Source organism: Leucopleurus acutus (assembly GCF_964270905.1).
Source record: "Leucopleurus acutus genome assembly, chromosome: 2".
In the NCBI taxonomy this organism is placed as follows: Eukaryota; Metazoa; Chordata; class Mammalia; order Artiodactyla; family Delphinidae; genus Leucopleurus; species Leucopleurus acutus.
In genome coordinates, this window is record NC_139143.1 from 157,730,874 (window position 1) to 157,750,559 (window position 19,686).

Below are 19,686 nucleotides of genomic sequence, written 5' to 3' on the forward strand. Positions count from 1 at the left end.
CCCAGACAGGTACTGCGTTAGTTATGGGGATAAATTAGCCCTAGACAAACGGTTGCTCAACACCTGCACTAACAATATTGAAAGCAAATCTCAAAGGGATACAACTGATTCCAAGTAACTTAACTACATGTCCAAGCAAAACTAGCACTATTTAAGAGAATATAACAAAATCTAGCACAGAAAAACAAAAATTTCACATTGTCTTGAATCTAATAAAAAACTACCAGGCAGGCACACACAGAATCAGAAAAATATAGGCCATTATCAGGAGAAAAATCAATCAATAGAAACCATCCCAGAAATGATACAGATGATGGGATTACCAGACAAGGATGTTTAAATAGCTATTCTAAATATATTCTCTATGTTCAGGAAGGTAGAAGAACACATGAACATAATAAAGAATAAAATGAAAGCTATAAAAAGACCTAAATGGAACCACAGAGATTAAAAACACAATATCTGAAATGAAAACACACCAGATGGGATTAACAGCTGATTAGACACCACAAGAGAAATATCAGTGGATGTGAAAACATAGCAATATCAACTATCCAAAATGAAACACAAAGAGAAATAAGAAAGAATTGGGGGGAAAAAACACCAGACAAACCTAGCATCAAACAAACCAGTTGGATGAATGGCTTAACATACATGTAATTGGAATCCTGTGAAGTGTGATGGGCAGAAAAAATATTTGAAAAAATAAGGACAAAATGCATCCAAATTTGATTAAAAAATAAACTATAAACTATATTTATTTATTTATAAATAAATGCAAGCCAAGAATAATATAAAGAAAACCACAACAAACTGCATCATATCAAATTGCTGAGAATGAGCGATAAGGAGAAAAATCGCAAAAAGCAGGCAGAGGAAAAGAGAAACATTGCATACGAAGTGAACAAAGGTAAAGGGACTTCCCTGGTGGTCCAGTGCTTAAGAATCCACCTTCCAATGCAGGGGATGCGGGTTCGATCCCTGGTCAGGGAACTAAGATCCAACATGCCAGAGGCAACTAAGCCCGCACACCACAACTAGAGAGAAGCCCCAACTAGAGAAGCCCACACGCCACAGCGAAGATCCCTCGTGCCGCAACTAAGACCTGACGCAGACAAATAATGAAATAAAGTTTAAATGAATAAATAAGGTAAGAAGGACAGAAGACTTTTGTTAGAAACTATGCAAGCCAAAAGAAAGTGAAGTTATATCTTTAAAGTACTGCATGTTTGTCAAATTGTCAACCTAGAATTGTATACACAGCCAAAAACAAACAAACAAACTTTCGAAACTGAAGGTAAAATAGACTTTATCAGACAAACCAAAGCTGATAGACTTCATTGCCATAAGATCTTCCTCATAAGAAATGTTACAAGACGTTCTTCAAGCAGAAGAAAAAGAACACCATATAGAAATATGTATCTAACACAAAGGAAGAAAGAGCAACAGTAAAACTAAGTTTGTGGGTAAGTATACAAGAGTTTTCAGGGACTTCCCTGGTGGCGTAGTGGATAAGAATCCACCTACCAATGCAGGGGATGTGGGTCCGATCCCTGGTCCAGGAAGATCCCACATGCTGCGGAGCAACTAAGCCCATGTGCCACAACTACTGAAGCCTGCAGGCCTAGAGTCCATGCACTGCAATGAAGAGTAGCCCCGGCTCACCACAACTAGAGAAAGCCCACACGCAGCAACAAAGACACAACGCAGCCAAAAAAAAAAAAAAAAAAAAAAAAAATTAAATCAAAAAGCAAAGGGAGAATGAAAACAAATCCGAGGGGAAAAAAAAAAGACTTTTCACCCTAATTTTTAAAAACTTTTAAAATTTAAATTGTGGTAAAATACACATAACATAAAATTTATCACCTTAAACATTTTTAAGTGTACAATTCAGTAGTGTTAAGTACTTTCACATTGTTATGCACTCAATCTCCAGAATGCTTTTCATCTTGTAAAACTGAAACTCTGTCTATTAAATATCCATTAAACAGCAATTCCTCATTTCCCCTTGTCCCCAGCCTCTGGCAACCACCATTCTATTTTCTATCTCTGTGAGTCTGACTACCCTAGGTACCTCACATAAGTGAAATAAAACAGTATTGTCTTTCTATGACTGGCTTATTTCACTTAGTATAATGTCCTCAAGGTTCACCCACACCGTAGTATCTGTCAGAACTCCTCCTCTTTTTAAGGCTGAATAACATTCCATTCCATGTATATACCACATTTTACCTTTTCATCAGTTGACAGACTCTTGGATTGCTTTGGCTATTGTGAATAATGCTGCTATGAACATGGATGTGCAAATACCTCTTTCAGACCCTGCTTTCATTTCTTTTGGGTATATACCCAAAAGTAGAATTGCTGGGTCATATAGTAATTCTACTTTCAGTTTTTTGAGGAACACCATACTGTTTTCCATGGTGGCTGCACCACCAATTTACATTGTCACCAGCAGTGCACAGGGTTCTGATTTCTCCACATCCTTGTCAACACTTGCTATTTTCTGCTTTTTTGATAGCAGCCACCCTAATGAGTGTGAGGTAGTATCTCACTGTGGTTTTTTTGTTTTGTTTTGTTTTTTTGGCTGTGTTGGGTCTTCGTTGCTGCCCGCCGGCTTTCTCTAGTTGCGGTGAGCGGGGGCTACTCTTGGTTAAGGTGCGCAGGCTTCTCATTGCAGTGGCTTCTCTTGTTGCAGAGCACGGACTCCAGGCACATGGGCTTCAGTAGTTGTGGCATGTGGGCTCAGTAGTTGTGGCTCGCGGGCTCTAGAGCACAGACTCAATAGTTGTGGCACCCGGGCTTAGCTGCTCCGTGGCATGTGGGATCTTCCTGGACCAGGGCTTGAACCCGTGTCCCTTGCATTGGCAGGCAGATTCTTAACCACTGCACCACCAGGGAAGCCCTCTCATTGTGGTTTTGATTTGCATTTCCCCAATGACTAATTATATTGAGCATTTTTTCATGTGCTTGTTGGCTATTTGTATATCATCTTAGGAGAAATGTCTATTTGAATCCTTCACCCATTTGTTGTTGTTATTGAGTTGTAGGAGTTCTTTATATATTCTGGATATTAACACCACATCAGATATATGATGTGCAAATACCTTCTCCCATTCTGTAGGTTGCCTTTTCCTGCTCATTTTTAATTCACTTTAAATAATTAACTGTTTAAAACAAAAATAAATAAGGACAGTGTTGTGTGGGTTTATAATACATCAATGTAAAATATGACAAAAAATAGCACAAGGGGCAGAAGGGGAAATGGAGGTATACTGTTCTAAGGTTCATAAGCTCTAAGCGAAGTGCTATACATCAACGATGTATATTGTAAGCTCTAGAATAATCATGAAAAACATAAAACAAAGAGGCATAGCTATTAAACCAACAGTTTTATTTTATGGTAAAATAAAACCATAAAACACACTCAATTAATCCAAAAGGAGGCAGGAAAAGAAAGGGAAAAAAGAAACTAGCAGAAAACTCATAGGAAGATGGTAAATTTAAGCCGAACCACACTGATGATTACATGAAATATAAACAGTATAAACATTCCAGTAAAAGGCAGGCATTGTCAGATTGGATAAAAAAAGCAAGACTCCATTATGTGTTGTCCGCAAGAAACCCTCTCTAATTATAAAGAAACAGATAGGTTAAATGTAAAAGGAGGGACTGCTGCCAACCACACCTCTAAGATCCAACTTCTCTGATGCTCAAGGGTATAAACATACAAACTCCTTCTCCACCAGAAAATGTAAAAGAATAGAAAAACATACACCATGATGAAACTAACTTTTAAAAGGCTGGAGTGGTTATATTAATATCAAACAAGGAAGATTTCAGAACAAGGATTATTACCAGTGAAAAAGGGACATTTCAGAAAAATGAAGGAATCTATTCAGCAAGGGGCTACAATCCTAAATGTGTATGCACTAAATGGCAGAGCTTCAAAATATATTGAAGCAAAAACTGATAAATGGAGAATTCAACATCCCTCTGTTAGTAACTGACCATATGTGGAATCTAAAAATAAAATGATACACTTAACCACTGTACCACCAGAGAAGTCCTGGGAAAGACTTAGATAAAACATCAAAAGCAGGGCTTCCCTGGTAAGCCCTCTAAGCCTTCCCTTCCCTCTAAACCTACTAGAACAGCTAAAATTAAAAAGATTGATGTCAGGGATATAAAACAACTAAAACTCTTACACTTTGCTGGCAGGAGAGCAAAACGGTATAGTCACTTTGGAAAACAGTTTGGCAAATTCTTATGCAGTGAAGCATACATCCTCTACACAAATGTTTATGTTGGCTTTACTTATAATAGCTAAAAACTGGAATTAACCCAAATGTCTTTTGACTGTTGAATGGATAAACAACATACAATGTTATGCCCATATAATGGAATACTATTCAGCAATAAAAAGGAACAAGCAACTGCTACACACATGTGTGAATCCCAAATGCATTATACTGAACAAAAGAGGCAGACTCAAAAGGCTACTATATGATCCATTTATATGACATTCTGGAAATACTACAGGGACAGTAGTTGTCAGGGCCTGGGGATCAAGGGAGGGGTTAACTGCAAAGAAGCATGAAGGAACTTTTGGGGGTGATGTTGGACGTGTTCTATTAACCGTTACGGTGGTTGCACAAAGGTATTCTCAAAACTCATACAACTATACTAATATGTAGATTTTACTGTATGTAAATTAAACCTCAACAAATCTTTAATAAAATTATGACACCTCCAAACAATTATATATTATGCAATCATTTAAAATATGAGATGAATCCATATATGCTGGTAATAGGATAAACTCTAAGACATATTGTTAGGAGTAAAAAGCAAGATACAGTACAATAAATACAGTATGTTCCTGTTTATGGTAATATTGGCTGTCTCTGGGATCTGGAGTGGGAATATATACCCTTTTGTACTGTTTGAGTTTTTTTTCCCCACATGCTTGTATTACTTTCAATTAGAAAACCCATACACAGGTCAAGGAAAACTCACAGGTGTCTGGCCCAGGGGCCTGAGCAATGTAGGTCTGAGAAAACCCACGCAAGAATATGAAACATGGTGCCAGACACTGAAGAAGTGCTCAGTAAATAGCTGGGGGAAGCAAAACATTGGAATCACGTCAGAAGGCAGACCCCAGACAAAGGGATCTCTAACTGAACACCAGGTATTCAGCCAGCGGAGCCTCCTGTTTTATACGAGGAGCTAAACTTGGATTGCTGACATTAGGAAAGAAAAGGAGCATAAAATCCAAATACCCTGGATTTGCTTCTGGGCAAGCTATTTGTCAGCATTCCTTTGCAAGCACACCGTGTGCCCTAACCTCAGCCTTCTAAGGGATGGGGTGCATACCCTTCCCCCGTGAACACAGCCCATCCCAAGAGGCCACCCCTAGGGCTCCTCTGGTGGTCCGAGTGCTACATCCTGACTCCCAGAGGTCCAGAGCAGCCCCTCCTACATCCCCTCCAAGTCAGATAGTCCTGTAACTCTCTGAAGGAACAAAACGACCCCAGAGGTCTCACTGCGCTCAGACCACAGACAAGACGATCGCAGCACGTCAGGCTCTTTTCCACACCAAGGTTTCAGGAAAGAAAACCCAAAAGGAAAAGGCGGATAAGCAAGCAAGGCCTCTCAGTGGAACGGGGTGAAAGGATCTCCCAGGGTTTGGCACAGCTTCTCTCAGCAGCTCCCGTCGAGGAAATCAGGAACTCTAGAACGCCAGCCTCAGAAACTCCTCTTTACTCCCTGCTTTATTTGGCTTTGCCTCCCTGAAGCCAGGTAGTTGGTCCCAGCTTCCAAAAAAGACTACGAGCTTCTGTGCCGTGGAGCACTGTCTGGCGGCCTCTGGATACCTGGCTTCCAAGGGGAACCACGTAGGTTCTACCTCGTCTCTTTCCTCCACAGAAGCGAGCTGTGCTGGCAGGTACAAGCTCTGAGAGGAAGACGGGGGTAAGGTGTAGCAAGGGCCTAGAGTGGGACTGGAGTAGGAACCAACCAAAAGCAAAGTCCTTTCCAGGCACCCACCGACTCAAGGACACAGGAGGAAAGGTACCACAGAATCTCATTTTCTCAGAGGCACACCACTTGCCACACGGGGCAGGGTGTCTGAGTCCTGGGCCATGGACCAGGCTATCCAGGTGACGGGAAGAAACAGGAGCACTTACCGGGGGAAGATGGCAGTCATCAAGGCTGAAGCATAGCCAGGCTTGCAAGTTCCCTCTGAAAAGTTTGCGTACTTGGTGGCTAACTCAGCAGGCCTATAGGAAGAGAAAGAGAGTCACGGCTTGCCAGGCACTGGGCAGTGGTTACTAGTTCATGAAGAGCTGTAGGTGTTTAAACCCTGAACAAAGCTTCACTCCCTACAATCAGCACTTCAGCCCCTTTTCCACACCAAGGCCCTGGAGGTGGGGGTAAGGAGGAGGAGCCAAGAACCCCTAAAGGAATAGGTGGATAAACAAGCAAGGCCCAGCAGTGGAATTTGGTAAAAAGAGCTCACTGGGTTTTGCATAGATTCTTTGCAGTAAACCAGATTCCACGGAAATCAGGAACTCCATCCGGGCTCCCAGACTGGGTGAGTAGAGCCTGGAGACCTAAGGAGAGAGCCGCCAGACTTTGATAAAGTCACAGGCACTGCCCTTTCAACCTTCCTGGATATGTCTACATGTCCAGCCTCATCTGCCTCTATTCTCCCCACACACACTATGACTCAGCCAGTGGGAACCACTCACAGTGCCCTGAATAGAGATCAAATACATGTTGGGGTGTTTAGTTAAGGAGGCTCTCCTGCTCTCCTATCCTCTGTGCCTGGAATGTTCTTCCTTGTCCTTCTCCACCTGCCTATGCCTCCCGGTCCTTCACAGCTCAGCTCAGATGTCAATTTCTCTGGGCCTAACTCCCTGACCCCCAGATTGGGCCAAGTGCCTCCCTGCGCTCACTGTCCACCCCCTGCCACCCACGTTACATGATTGCCCAGCACTCGCTGTACGGAACTGCAATCGTCGGTAGTATGTCTCCCTCACTGCACTGTAACTTCCCAAGGTCAGGGTCTGATTTAACCCTGTACCCCCAGTTCTTTGCACAGAGATGGGCACACAGAAGACCCTTATGATTTTCTGAAGGAACAAAATGGCCCTGACAATCTCACTACACTTGGACTGGACATAAGACAATCTCAGGAGTCCATAAGTCAGAAAGCACTATTTTTCAGAAGGCTTGTGAGTTGTAGCCCTGGCTTTGCGGCTGTGTGACTGTAGTGAAGTCACCTCATATCTCTGGGCTTCAGTGTCCATATGTGTTCAGTGTGCAGCTGGAGTCACAGCCCTGCGACCAAAAACCCTGCCCAGTGCAGTCTAGAGAAGACCACAGAGGAAGAACAAGACACATTCAGTGACTGCTGGGGCTGGAGGCCCTGCGTGCTGGAGCACCTGAAGGAGCCCTGGCTCGTTGCCAGTTCCCAGTCCCAACTTCCCCAGTCTCCACCCTTGGGCCAGCTGCCAGCCCTCTGATGCCCAGCTGCTCTGCTGTGCTGGGGCTCTGTGGTGAGTCTTCCCTCAGGGCTGCCTTCTGCAGGGGCGGGGGCGGGGTGGGTCCAGGGTAGGGGAGGCTGGTGCCTATACAGGACAGCCAGAAACCATGATGCCACCGCCTATCATGCGTCATATGTGATTCACTCAGTGCCCTGTTGAGCCTAGCCCAGGGCCTTATACAGAGTCACTGCTCACTGAATTTAGACAAACTCATCTGTATCTATGTGCAATTTCTTCTAAAACATCTACATTTTTTTAGCTTTCCCTACCAATGAAATTTAAAGCCTGAAATGCAAACGTAAATGCTGAGCGACAAGCCAGAGTTGGGCCTTTATTTGGTAGGCAGAAGAAAGTCAAGGGTTTCACAAGAGAAATTTACATAACAATATTTTCTTACATAAACAACTGTATTTCAGAAACGAAACATAAACTTCAGTGCAATTACTAAACCTACCGGAAGCTTTTGGACTAGGCACAGTGATGAAGACATTATAGATTTCTTCAATTACTCCTCTCAATAGCCAGGTGAGTAGGTGCTATTAATTATTAATTTACATACAAGCTCAGAAAGATGAAGAGACTTGGTCAAGATCATACAGCTAGTAAGTAGTGGATACGACGTGAAACTATTTCTCCCTGACACAAGTGCAGGAGCTCTTAATTAATTAATTTATTTATTTTTGGCTGTGTTGGGTCTTCGTTTCTGTGCGAGGGCTTTCTCTAGTCGCGGTGAGTGGGGGTCACTCTTCATCTCAGTGCACAGGCTTCTCACTGTCGCGGCCTCTCTTGTTGCGGAGCACAGGCTCCAGACGCGCAGGCTCAGTAGTTGTGGCTCACGGGCCTAGTTGCTCCGCGGCATGTGGGATCCTCCCAGACCAGGGCTCGAACCCATGTCCCCTGCATTGGCAGGCGGATTCTCAACCACTGCGCCACCAGGGAAGCCCAGGAGCTCTTAACATGGCACCGCCCTGGTGTGGCTCACAGACAGTGCCATCACAGAGGGAAGCACAGCGTCCAGGGACAGCACGAGTGGTCAGTGCAGTTGGAGATGGCGTAGGGAAGCTCTCTGGAAGTGTGTAACAAGCAGTGAGGCATTATGAGTCCCTCATATCCTTGTCTCCAATCCCTCACCACCCGCTTGCTTGCCTGGTACTGTGGGTTCCTATGGTCTTTCTGAATTCCAGATAGTTTCACAAAGAAAAGGAAAGATGGATGGTGGTCGTCCCTTTAACATAGTGCATTGCAGAAATGCACGTGGAAATGCATGTACAACAGCAGACAAACCTTCAGCCACATCTTTCCTCTCTCTAGTGAACACGATCAACTTCTGGCAAAATGCTTCAAGAATCAGGGCTCTAGATGTGCAGCAATATGGATGGACCTGGAGGGCCTTATGCTAAGTGAAATAAGTCAGACAGAGAAAGACAAATACTGTATGATCTCACGTATATGTGGAACCTAAAAAATACAACAAACTAGTGACTATAGCAAAACAAGAAGTAGACTCATAGATATAGAGAACAAACTTGTGGTTGCCAGCAGGAAGGGTGGGGAGGGACAAAATATGGGTGGGAGAGTGGGAGGTACAAACCATGGGGTGTAAGATAGGCTCAAGGATGTACTATACAACATGGGGAATACAGCCAATATTCTGTAATAACTGTAAATGGAAAGTAACCTTTAAAAAATGTATAAAAATGTTTTTAATTAAAAAAAAAAGAATCGGGCTGTGGGATAGTCCAGGGTCTATGGACTCAGGTAATCCATAATGGAGAAGAAAGCGCACAGGCAAGATGGAACACAGGAAGCCAGAGCCCACCAGGAAAGGCTCTTCCCAGGCCAGTGCAGGGCAATCAGATATTAAGGATGGAGCAGCTCTAAACCGAACCCCAAGCAACAGTAACTTCTAAAACATACAGCCCTGGGCATAGTGGGCCATGTCAAGTTATTACCAAATTAAAATGCCTTAGGAATGGCCTCCTGACTATCCCAGTGAGAGAAGAATAGGGGGAGTGTTGGGGATTCTGAGTCATACAGCAGGCTGGGACCTCTGGGGCAGTTAGCGGTCAAAACCACCAAGATTAACAGTCTCCAACTCCCTCGGGCCAGAATAGTTAGTTTCTCTAAGGCGCTCACACTCCAAATGCCAGGAGGTCCCCACAGATGTCTGATCAAATCATTCAGCCCTTGTTCTTCTCCTACTCTGCAGCTGGCCTCTCATTTGGGGAGATTTAGCATTTCGACCAGTAAGAGCACCATTGTCCTGCAAACGTGACTACCAAGAGCCTGGGGTGAAGAGTGTAAACCACTGCACTCTTAAGAGGAAATCCAGATGGAGAGGCTGGCACCTAAAAGAAGGAACCAGACTTCCACGCCTCTGCTTCACTCAGAAGCCCCAAGTTTAAGGAATCAGGTCAAACAACAGGTTGTAAATGGGAAGAATACAGGACGTGGAATTAGAAGCTTTCATAAAAGACACTGCAAGCTGCATGACCTTGGGCAAGTGAAGGACAATCTGCTTCTCAGCTTCCTCATCTGCAAATGGGAACCACTCAGCTCTCAGAGATCTTGGAGGGTGTGGTGAAAAAGAACATTTGGAGGGGCTGGCTGTCCTCTAGAGCACCACACAAATACTTCGCGACAGGTGAGGTGGCGGAGCTTTCCAATGCTCAAGTTTGGATCCTGTCCTGGGGAGAGTCACTGAATGATTTCCAGTGGGAGAGTGCCCTGATCACCGTGTGCATTTTAAGGATCAACATTTGGGAGCTGAGGAGTAGCATGGCAAAAGGCTGAAAGAAGCAGTCCCTGAGATAGAAAAATAATCAGGAGAGAGTGTGATGTCTCAGGTGCCAAAGGAATGAAGTGTCTCAAGAAGGATACAGGGACCAACTGCATCAAACACTGTGCTCGGCCTGGGAAGGTAGCCACAAGATTGACAGCTGTATTTGCCAACACGGAGGTTGCTCTTGACTTTGAGTAGAGCTGTTTCACTGGAGTGTGGGGGTGAAATGCTGCTTTCATCGGGTTTCAGAGAAAACAGAAGAATTGGAGCCAGGGAATAGAGACTACCATTTTTAGAAGTTTTGCTATAAAGGGAGACAGAGAAATGGGGCAATTGCTGGAGGGGAATTGCAGGGAAAGATTTTTTTGAGGTTAGGAAATTTTTCAGCATGCATATAAGCTGGTTAGAATAAGAGGAAAACTCAAGCATGATGCAACAGAAATGGGACAGTTGGAGAAATGTCCCCGAGAAGGTGAGAGAGAGAAAGGATCTACCACAAAAGTAGAAGGGTTGGCCTTCGCTCTGTCTACCCTGCCCTGCCCTGGCTAGTGACTACCTATTCATCTTGCAACATTCGGGTGAAGCACCACTTCCTTTGTGAAACTTTTCCTGATTGCTTCCCCCGCCAAGCAGAACCAACCTCTCCTGCCTGTGGACCCCATTTTACCTAGAGCTGACAGTCACCTGACCTTGCTCACTTGTCCCCACTCTCTCTCCCACCTCCTTCCCTTCCATCCTCTCACTCATTCATTCATTCATTCACTCAACAGATATTTAGAGGCAACAGAGTCACTCTGCTTGGGTTTGTACCCTGGCTCCATCCCTTACCAGCTGGGCATGTTATTTAACCGCTCTGTGCCTTAATTTCCACATCTTTAAAACTGGAATTATACTAATACCTCATAAAATTCTTGTGAGGATTATGTTGACAATACAATGTTTAGTACAAGCCTGGCACATAGTTCTCCCTCAGTACATGCTAACTGTAACAGTCTCATTGTTGTTATGTGCCACACGCTGGCCTGGGATTAGGGATACAGTGATGACTAGGACATAACTATGGCCTAGCACTTGTTACCCTGAAGAATAAACTGTCCATTTAGGGACTTCCCTGGTGGCGCAGTGGTTAAGAATCTGTCTGCCAATGCAGGGGACACGGGTTCGAGCCCTGGTCCGGGAAGATTCCCACACACCGCGGAGCAACTAAACCCGTGTGCCACAACTACTGAGCCTGTGCTCTAGAGCCCGTGAGCCACAACTACTGAGCCCATGTGCCACAACTACTGAAGTCCACGTGCCTAGAGCCTCCGCTCCACGACAAAGAGAAGCCGCCGCAATGAGAAGCCCGTGCACCGCAACAAAGAGTAGCCCCTGCTCACCGCAACTAGAGGAAGCAACCAAGACTGAACGCAGCCAAAAAATAAATAAATAAATTTATTAAAAAAAAAAAAAGGAATAACTGTCCATTTAAACATCTTTCTCTCCCAGACCATGAAATCTGAGTACAGTGCCTAGCACAGAGTACCATGCACGGCACTGACTATATAAGTACCCAACAAAATGTTTTTTGGACTGAACTCAATTGGTTACCTTGACTTGGAAGGTTAATTGACAGGAAGTGTGGGTATGAGGTGGTGATGGCTGGGGAAAATGAAGAAAGGACTTTGAGGATTAGAACTGTATAGATCAGTGTTGTTGGGCATCCCTTGACCAATGGGCTAATTTCTAGAACCTCTCAGAAAAGACTGAACTTAGCCCCCTACTGTGCCCCCTCCCTCATTCCAGGTGCTAGTTTACTGGAAGCAGTTCAAGGAACTGGTTGCAAGAACAGAGTAAGACCATGTGTGTAACACCTAGCACACTGCCTCACAAACCATAGTTAACAAATATTAGCTTCTTTTAAAGCAAATATAGCAACTTAATCAAGGTAGCCAGTACAATCGTGCTGGGAGGACTTGCATGATAAACACAGGTAAGAACTCTCAGCACAGAGTTCACCCCACCACTGCTTCTTCAGTTCTATCCTCTCTAACCTTCCTGATGAAGATGCACTTCTGCAATTATTAGAGGGACGCTTCTGGAATGACGACATGATTTGGGAAATGGCAGAAGCAGCTTAGGTTAGCTCTAGTAATCCTAGCTCGTCATTAAACATTTTCATTTTCTTTTTTTTTTTTTCCTGAAATAGCCTTTATGTAAGAAAGGTTATTTAATACTGCCATAGAGCCTTTCAAGCTCCAAGATGGAAAGTTTTCTCCCTAAGGACAATTTCTATCTCCTCTGACTGCCTCTCCCCCACGATTACAGGTCTGCTGGCTCTTCCTGAATTATCAACCGTCTCTTCATTCACCCACATTTGGGGTGTGCCAATCCATCCTGCCCTGGGCATCACTGACCCTTTGCTCTTTGTGAACTCCACTGCAGACTTGGGCTTCTATACGGTTTTGCCTCACTTACAGTGATCTGTGATAAACATGGAGGCACTGTCTCATGTCTCTTCTATCACTTTAAGAGAAGAGGGACTGCTTGATTTGCATGATCTGGAATTTGGGGTATTTCTCAGCTCTGGAGGCCCTGCCTTTCAGCTCTTGCTACTGGGCACTGCAGTATCTTCTCAACAAATCAGCCACTCTGCTCTTTGATCAGTGATTCTGGAGCTGACATTACTGCAGTTTATCTTTGTCTCCAGGGCCTTGTAATTTACTTCATTTTGTCTGGGAGGATGCTCTCTAGTAAGCTCTTGCAAACGCTTTAGCCTGAGCTGTATATGCAATTCTCACCGACACTTTCCACCAGGAATCTCTTGCAACTGCTCCAATTCAATTTTGTTTCTACATTTTATTAAAACACACACACACACACAGTTGACATAATTATCTAATGTAACTTTACAATAATCCTTTAAGGAGTACAGCCCTTAGACCTAGGCATGTGGGGCTAAAAGAGTCCAAGAGAAGCATGGTTGGAAGATGTGCTATTCTCCGTTTACACTATAAAATTTCAAATGATAAAATTTGGTAGGGATTGCACTGACTCTGTACGTTGTTTTAGATACTATAAACATTTTAACAATATTAATTCTTCCAATCCATGAGTACAAAATATCATTCCATTTACTTGTGTCTTCTTCATTACCTTCATCAGTGTCTTATAGTTTCATTGTAAAAAGCCTTTCACCTCCTAAGCTAAATTTATTCCAAGGTATTTTATTCTTTTTGATGCAATTGTAAATGGGATTGTTTTCTTAATTTCTCTTTCTGATAGTTCATTATTAGTGTATAGAAACACAACTGATTTTAGTATATTGATTTTGTATCTTACAACTTTATTGAATTTTTAAAAATCATTCTAACAGGTTTTTTTTTTTTGGTGGAATCTTTAGGATTTTCTATTTATACTATTGTCACCTCTAAATACAGACAGTTTTACTTTTTCCTTTCCAAATTGGATGCCTTTTGTTTCTTTTTCTTTCTTAGTTGCTTTGGCTAGGACTTCTGGTACTACAATGAATAAAAGTGGTGAAAGTGGCCATCTTTGTCTTGTTCCTGATCTTAGAGGAAAGACTCAGCTTTTTTACCATTGAGTATGACGTTATGTGTGGGTTTATCATATATGGCCTTTATTATGTTGAGGTACATTTCCTTTATACCCACTTTGTTGGGAATTTTTATTATGAATGGATGTTGAATTTTGTCACATGCTCATTTTGTATCTACTGAGATGATCATATGATTTTTTTCTCTTCATTTTATTAATGTGGTTTATCACATTGATTGATCTATGGATGTTGCACCATCCTTGCATCCCAGGAATAAATCCCACTTGATCACAGTGTATGTTGAATTTTAATGTATTGTTGAATTCTGTTTGCTAAAATTTTGTTGAGGATTTTTGCATCTGTGTTCATCAAAGATATTGGCCTGTGATTTTCTTTTCTTGTAGTGCCTTTGTCTGGTTTTGTATCAGGATAATGCTGGCCTCATAAAATGAGTTTGGAAGTGTTCCTTCCTCTTCTATGTTTTGGAAAAATTTGAGAAGGATTGGTATTCTTTCTTTAAATGTTTGGTAGAATTCACCAGCCATCTGGTCCTGGACTTTTTTTGGGGGGAGGTTTCTGACTACTGATTCAATCTCCTTACTAGTAATTGGTCTGTTTGGATTTTTATTTCTTCATGATTCAGTCTTGATAGTTTCAAATGGTAAATTTAACATGACCACAAACTAATTACATTTCACATTTCCCCTTCATACTCTGGGTAAGACTTGCGTTTGTGGTCATTGTCAGCAAAGCACAGTCACAACCTTTCAGAGTCACTGGAAGCCAGTATTTGTGGGCAGCATGAAGGATAAGGATAGTGTGGCATCAAGAGTAATGATGTGGGAATATTACTCAGCCATAAAAAGAAACGAAACTGAGTTATCTGTAGTGAGGTGGACGGAACTAGACTGTCATGCAGAGTGAAGTAAGTCAGAAACAGAAAAACAAATACCATATGCTAACACATATATATGGAATCTTAAAAAAAAAATAAAGGTTCGGAACAATCTAGGGGCAGGACAGGAATAAAGACGCAGACATAGAGAATGGACTTGAGGACACGGGGAGGGGGAAGGGTAAGCTGGGACGAAGTGAGAGAGTGGCATGGACATATATACACTACCAAATGTAAAATAGATAGCTAGTGGGAAGCAGCTGCATAGCACAGGGAGATCAGCCCCGTGCTTTGTGACCACCTAGAGGGGTGGGATAGGGAGGGTGGGAGGGAGAAGCAAGAGGGAGGAGATATGGGGATGTATGTATATGTATAGCTGATTCACTTTATTATACAGCAGAAACTAACACACCATTGTAAAGCAATTATACTCCAATAAAGATGCTAAAAAAAAAGAAGAGTAATGATGTAACCCTCATGAAATAAAGGGTACTAGAGAACTGAAGAGACAAGAAGATCTATATTGTTTCTATAAAACAGGTTCCAGAAAGCCATGGCACTGTAAATAATAACAGTACTGCTACCTTTTTCTTATGGTGGGAGATGTGAAATTAGCCAGGAATGATGCACCTGACAATAAAGAAAACATGATGAGATGGTTCCTGAACCTGAACAGGAAGAAGGGGTATCTGGATACTCTGAAGAAACTTCATGTGCACTGATTGGATAATATACACATACATAAGTATCTCTTCTTTCCCTATTGTTCTAAATCCTCATTAATAAGTCATTACATCTCACATGGACCCATCAAGTTATTTATACAGCAGAGACCTTACAAAAATATTAGCCAGGACTCTGCACACCCTTGGAGCAGCCCTACTCTGGGGGTAAGTATCATTATCATTTTTGACAAGAGAAACTGACTCTTAAACCCATCCTTTATTCTCACCAAAGCCTTTGCTTTCTTTGGTAGAAAGAAGAGTGGGCTTAAAGGTAAAAAGACCGGAGTTTAAGTAACTAGCTCTTCCACTTACTAGTTGTGTAACCTCAGGCATGAGATAATCGGTTCTCTTAACTCTTAAAATAGCTTTAATAAATACAGGACTGGTGGGAAGATCAAATGATTTCCTGCAACAATGTAGGACAGAACATTCTTTGAAAGGCTATACAAATGTCACTAACTATTTCTACTGTTTTAATGTTTGACTTCCGCTTTTTCTACTTCTAGACCACCTGAATTATCATCATAATTTCACTAATTTTTTTTTTTTTTTTTTTTGCGGTACGCGGGCCTCTCACTGCCGCAGCCTCCCCCGTTGCTGAGCACAGGCTCCGGACGTGCAGGCTCAGCGGCCATGGCTCACGGGCCCAGCCGCTCCGCGGCATGTGGGATCTTCCTGGACCAGGGCACAAACCCGTGTCCCCTGCATCGGCAGACGGACTCTCAACCACTGCACCACCAGGGAAGCCCCTAATATTTTTTAATTAATTAATTAATTAATTTTTATTTTTGGCTGCATTGGGTCTTCGTTGCTGCACGCAGGCTTTCTCTAGTTGCAGCGAGCAGGGTCTACTCTTTGTTGTGGTGCGTGGGCTTCTTGTTGTGGTGGCTTCTCTTGTTGCGGAGCACAGGCTCTAGGTGCGTGGGCTTCAGTAGTTGTGGCTCACGGGCTCAGTAGTTGGGGCTCGCGCGCTCTAGAGCACAGGCTCAGTAGCTGTGGCGCGCAGGCTTAGTTGCTCCACAGCATGTGGGATCTTCCCGGACCAGGGCCCGAACCCGTGTCCCCTGCATTTGCAGGCGGATTCTTAACCTCTGCGCCACCAGGCAAGTCCCCATTTCACTAATTTAATGAAGAAAAAAACCGCTTTTTTAAAATTTTTCTTACTTGGATTATTCTCTCCAACTCACTTGGCTGTCTCCAAACTTCTGCCCTATCAGCAGGAAGATCAGGAGACTCCTGGGAACAGGGAAGGAGGGCCGCTGAAATGAAGCCAACATCTCATATACAGGGACTTGTCTTCAACTGGCATGCCACTGCATAACTGAGCTCAGCGGAAAGGCTAAATAAATCTCATAAGATCTGTAGCATAGTATTTACTGATCTCCTTACTGTCTCCATAGTTTTTCCTTTTCCACAATGTCATACAGTTGAAACCATATAGTATGTAGACTTTTCAGACTGGCTTCTTTCATTTAGCAACATGTATTTAAGGTTCCTCCATGCCTGTTCATGGCTTGATAGTGCATTTCTTTTTAGAGCCAAATAATACTCCATTGTCTGGATGTACTACAGCTTGTTTATCCATTCACCTAATGAAGGACATCTCGGTTGCTTCCAGTTGTTGGCGACTATGATTTTTTAAAGATAATTAAACAAAAAGGCCCTTATTACTGTATAAACCAGAGCAATGTGCAACATTTGTGCCATACTGTGCCACTGTGTGCAGTTTTGTATAGACATAAGTTTTCAGCTCAATTGGGTAAATACCTACAACAGTAATTGCTAAATCATGTGGTCAGACTATGTTTAGCTTTTTAATATGTTGCCAAAATGGCTGAACCATTCTGCATTCCTGCCAACAATGAATGAGACTTCCTGTTGCTCCACATCCTTGCCAACATTTGATGTGTCAGTATTTTGTATTTTAGCCATTCTAATAGGTGTGGTGATATTTTTTCTTGTTTTAATCTGCATTTCCCTAATGACACATGAGATATGGGCATCTTTTCATATGCTTATTTGCCATCTGTATACATCTTGTCAGATGAGGTGTCTGTTAAAGTCTTTGGCCCGTTTTTAACTGGGTTGGTTGTTTTTCTTATTGCTGAGTTTTAAGAGTTCTTTGTATATTTTGAATGAAAGTCTTTTAAAAATCAAACGTGTTTTGCAAGTATTTTTTTCTGGTTTGTGGCTTGTTTTTTCATTATTTTATCAGTGTCTTTCACAGAACAAAAGGTTTTAATTTCAGTAAGTCAAGTTATTGATTTTTTCTTTCATGAATTGTACTCTTGGTTTTGTATCCAAAAACTCATTGCCAAATCCAAGTTCACACAGATTTTCTCCTGTTATATTCTAGAAGTTTTGTGTTTTACATTTAGGTCTATTAGATTCCATTTTGAGTTAATTCTCATGAAAAGTGTAAGGTGAAAGATTTAGTTTCTACATATGGATGTCCAATTGTTCTAGCATCACTTGTCGAAAAGATGATCCTTTTTTTTCTGTTGAATTGCCTTTGCTCCTTTGTCAAGGATCAATTGACTATATTGGTGTATTTCTATTTCTGGACTCTCTATTCTGTTCCATTGGTCTGTTTGTCTATTCTTTTGCCAATACCATGCTGTCCTAATTACTGTAGCTTTATCTTAAGTCTAATGTCACGTAGCATCAGTCCTTCAACTTTGTTCTTCTTTATCAGTATTATGTGGACTATTCTCAGTTGTTTGCCTTTCCATATAAACTTTAGAATAAGTTTGTTGATATCCATAAAATAATTTGCTGGGATTTTAACTGAGATTACGTTGAATCTATAGATCAAGTTAGGAGGAACTGACATTTAAACAATATTGAATCTTTCTATCCATGAACATGGAATAGCTCTCAATTTATCTAGATTTCTCTGATCAGAGTCTTGTAATTATATATATAAATTTTTATATATCAATATATTTAGATTTATACCTAAGTATTTCTTTTTGTGTGTGATAATTTAAATGATATTATGTTTTTAATTTCATATTCCAATTGTTCATTGCTGGTATATAGGAAAGCAACTGACTTTTGTATATTAACCTTGTATCCTGGAATAGTGCTATAACTGCTGGTTAGTTCCAGGAGTTTTCTGCCAGTTCTCTGGGATTTTCTACATAGTCAATCATGTCATCTGTGAACAAAGACCGTTTTAATCCTTCCTTCCTAATATCTATGCCTTTTATTTCCTTTACTGGTCTTATTGAATTAGCTAGATCTTTCAGTATAATGCTGAATAGGAGTAGTAAAAAGGGACATTCTTGCCTTTTCCCAAACTTAGGGGGAAAGCATCTAGTTTCTCATCATCAAGCATGATGTGAGGTGTAGATTTTTTGTAGATGTTCTTTATCTTATTGAGCAAGTTTCTTTCCATTCCTATTTTGCTGAGAGTTTTTCCTAAAATCACGATTGGATGTTGGATTGTATCAAACGCTTTTCTGCATCTTATAGATATGATATGATTTTTCTTCTTTAGCCTGTTGATGTGATGCAATATAGTAATTGATTTTCTAATGTTGAACCAACCTTGCACATCTGGAATAAATCCCACTTCATTTAGGTGTGTGGTTCTTTTTGTACATCATTGGATTCAATATGCTAATATTTTGTTGAGAATTTTTGCATTATGTTCATGAGAGATATTGGTCTGTAATTGAGAATGTCTTTATCTGGTTTTGGTTTTAGGGTAATGCGGCTTCACAGAACAAGTTAGAAACATTCTCTGCTTCTATTTTCTGGAAGAGATTGTAGAGAATTGGTATCATTTTTTCCTTAAATGTCTGATAGAAGTCACCAGTGAAACCATCTGAGCCTGGTTTTCTGGAAGGATACTAATTATTGATTCAATTTCTTTGGTAGATATAGGCCTCTTCAGATGATCTATGTCTTCTTGTATGTTTTGGTAGTTTGTGTGTTCCAAGGAATTGGTCTATTGCACCTCAGTTACCAAATTTGTGGGCACAGAGTTGCTCATAATATTCCTTTATTAACGCTTTTAATATCCATGGGATCAGTAGTGATGATCCTTCTTCTATTTCTGATACTAGTAATCTGTGTCTTCTCTCTTTTTTTCTTGGCTAGCCTGGCTAGAGGTTTACTGCTTTTATTAATATTGCCAAAGAATCAGCTTTTGGTTTTATTGATTTGCTCTACTTATTTCTGCTCTTTGT

At 41.7% G+C, this 19,686-nt stretch overlaps 1 protein-coding gene across 2 annotated transcripts in view; it reads right to left on the reverse strand.

Moving 5' to 3' along the window:
• ST3GAL3 (ST3 beta-galactoside alpha-2,3-sialyltransferase 3) overlaps positions 1 to 19,686 on the reverse strand; it is a 236,996-nt gene that overhangs the window by 64,528 nt on the left and 152,782 nt on the right. For both annotated transcript variants that reach the window (XM_082834380.1, XM_082834379.1), the window contains exon 5: positions 6,189 to 6,281. In XM_082834380.1, coding sequence (XP_082690506.1) covers positions 6,189 to 6,281 — 93 coding nt within the window. The remainder of the gene's footprint in view (positions 1 to 6,188; positions 6,282 to 19,686) is intronic.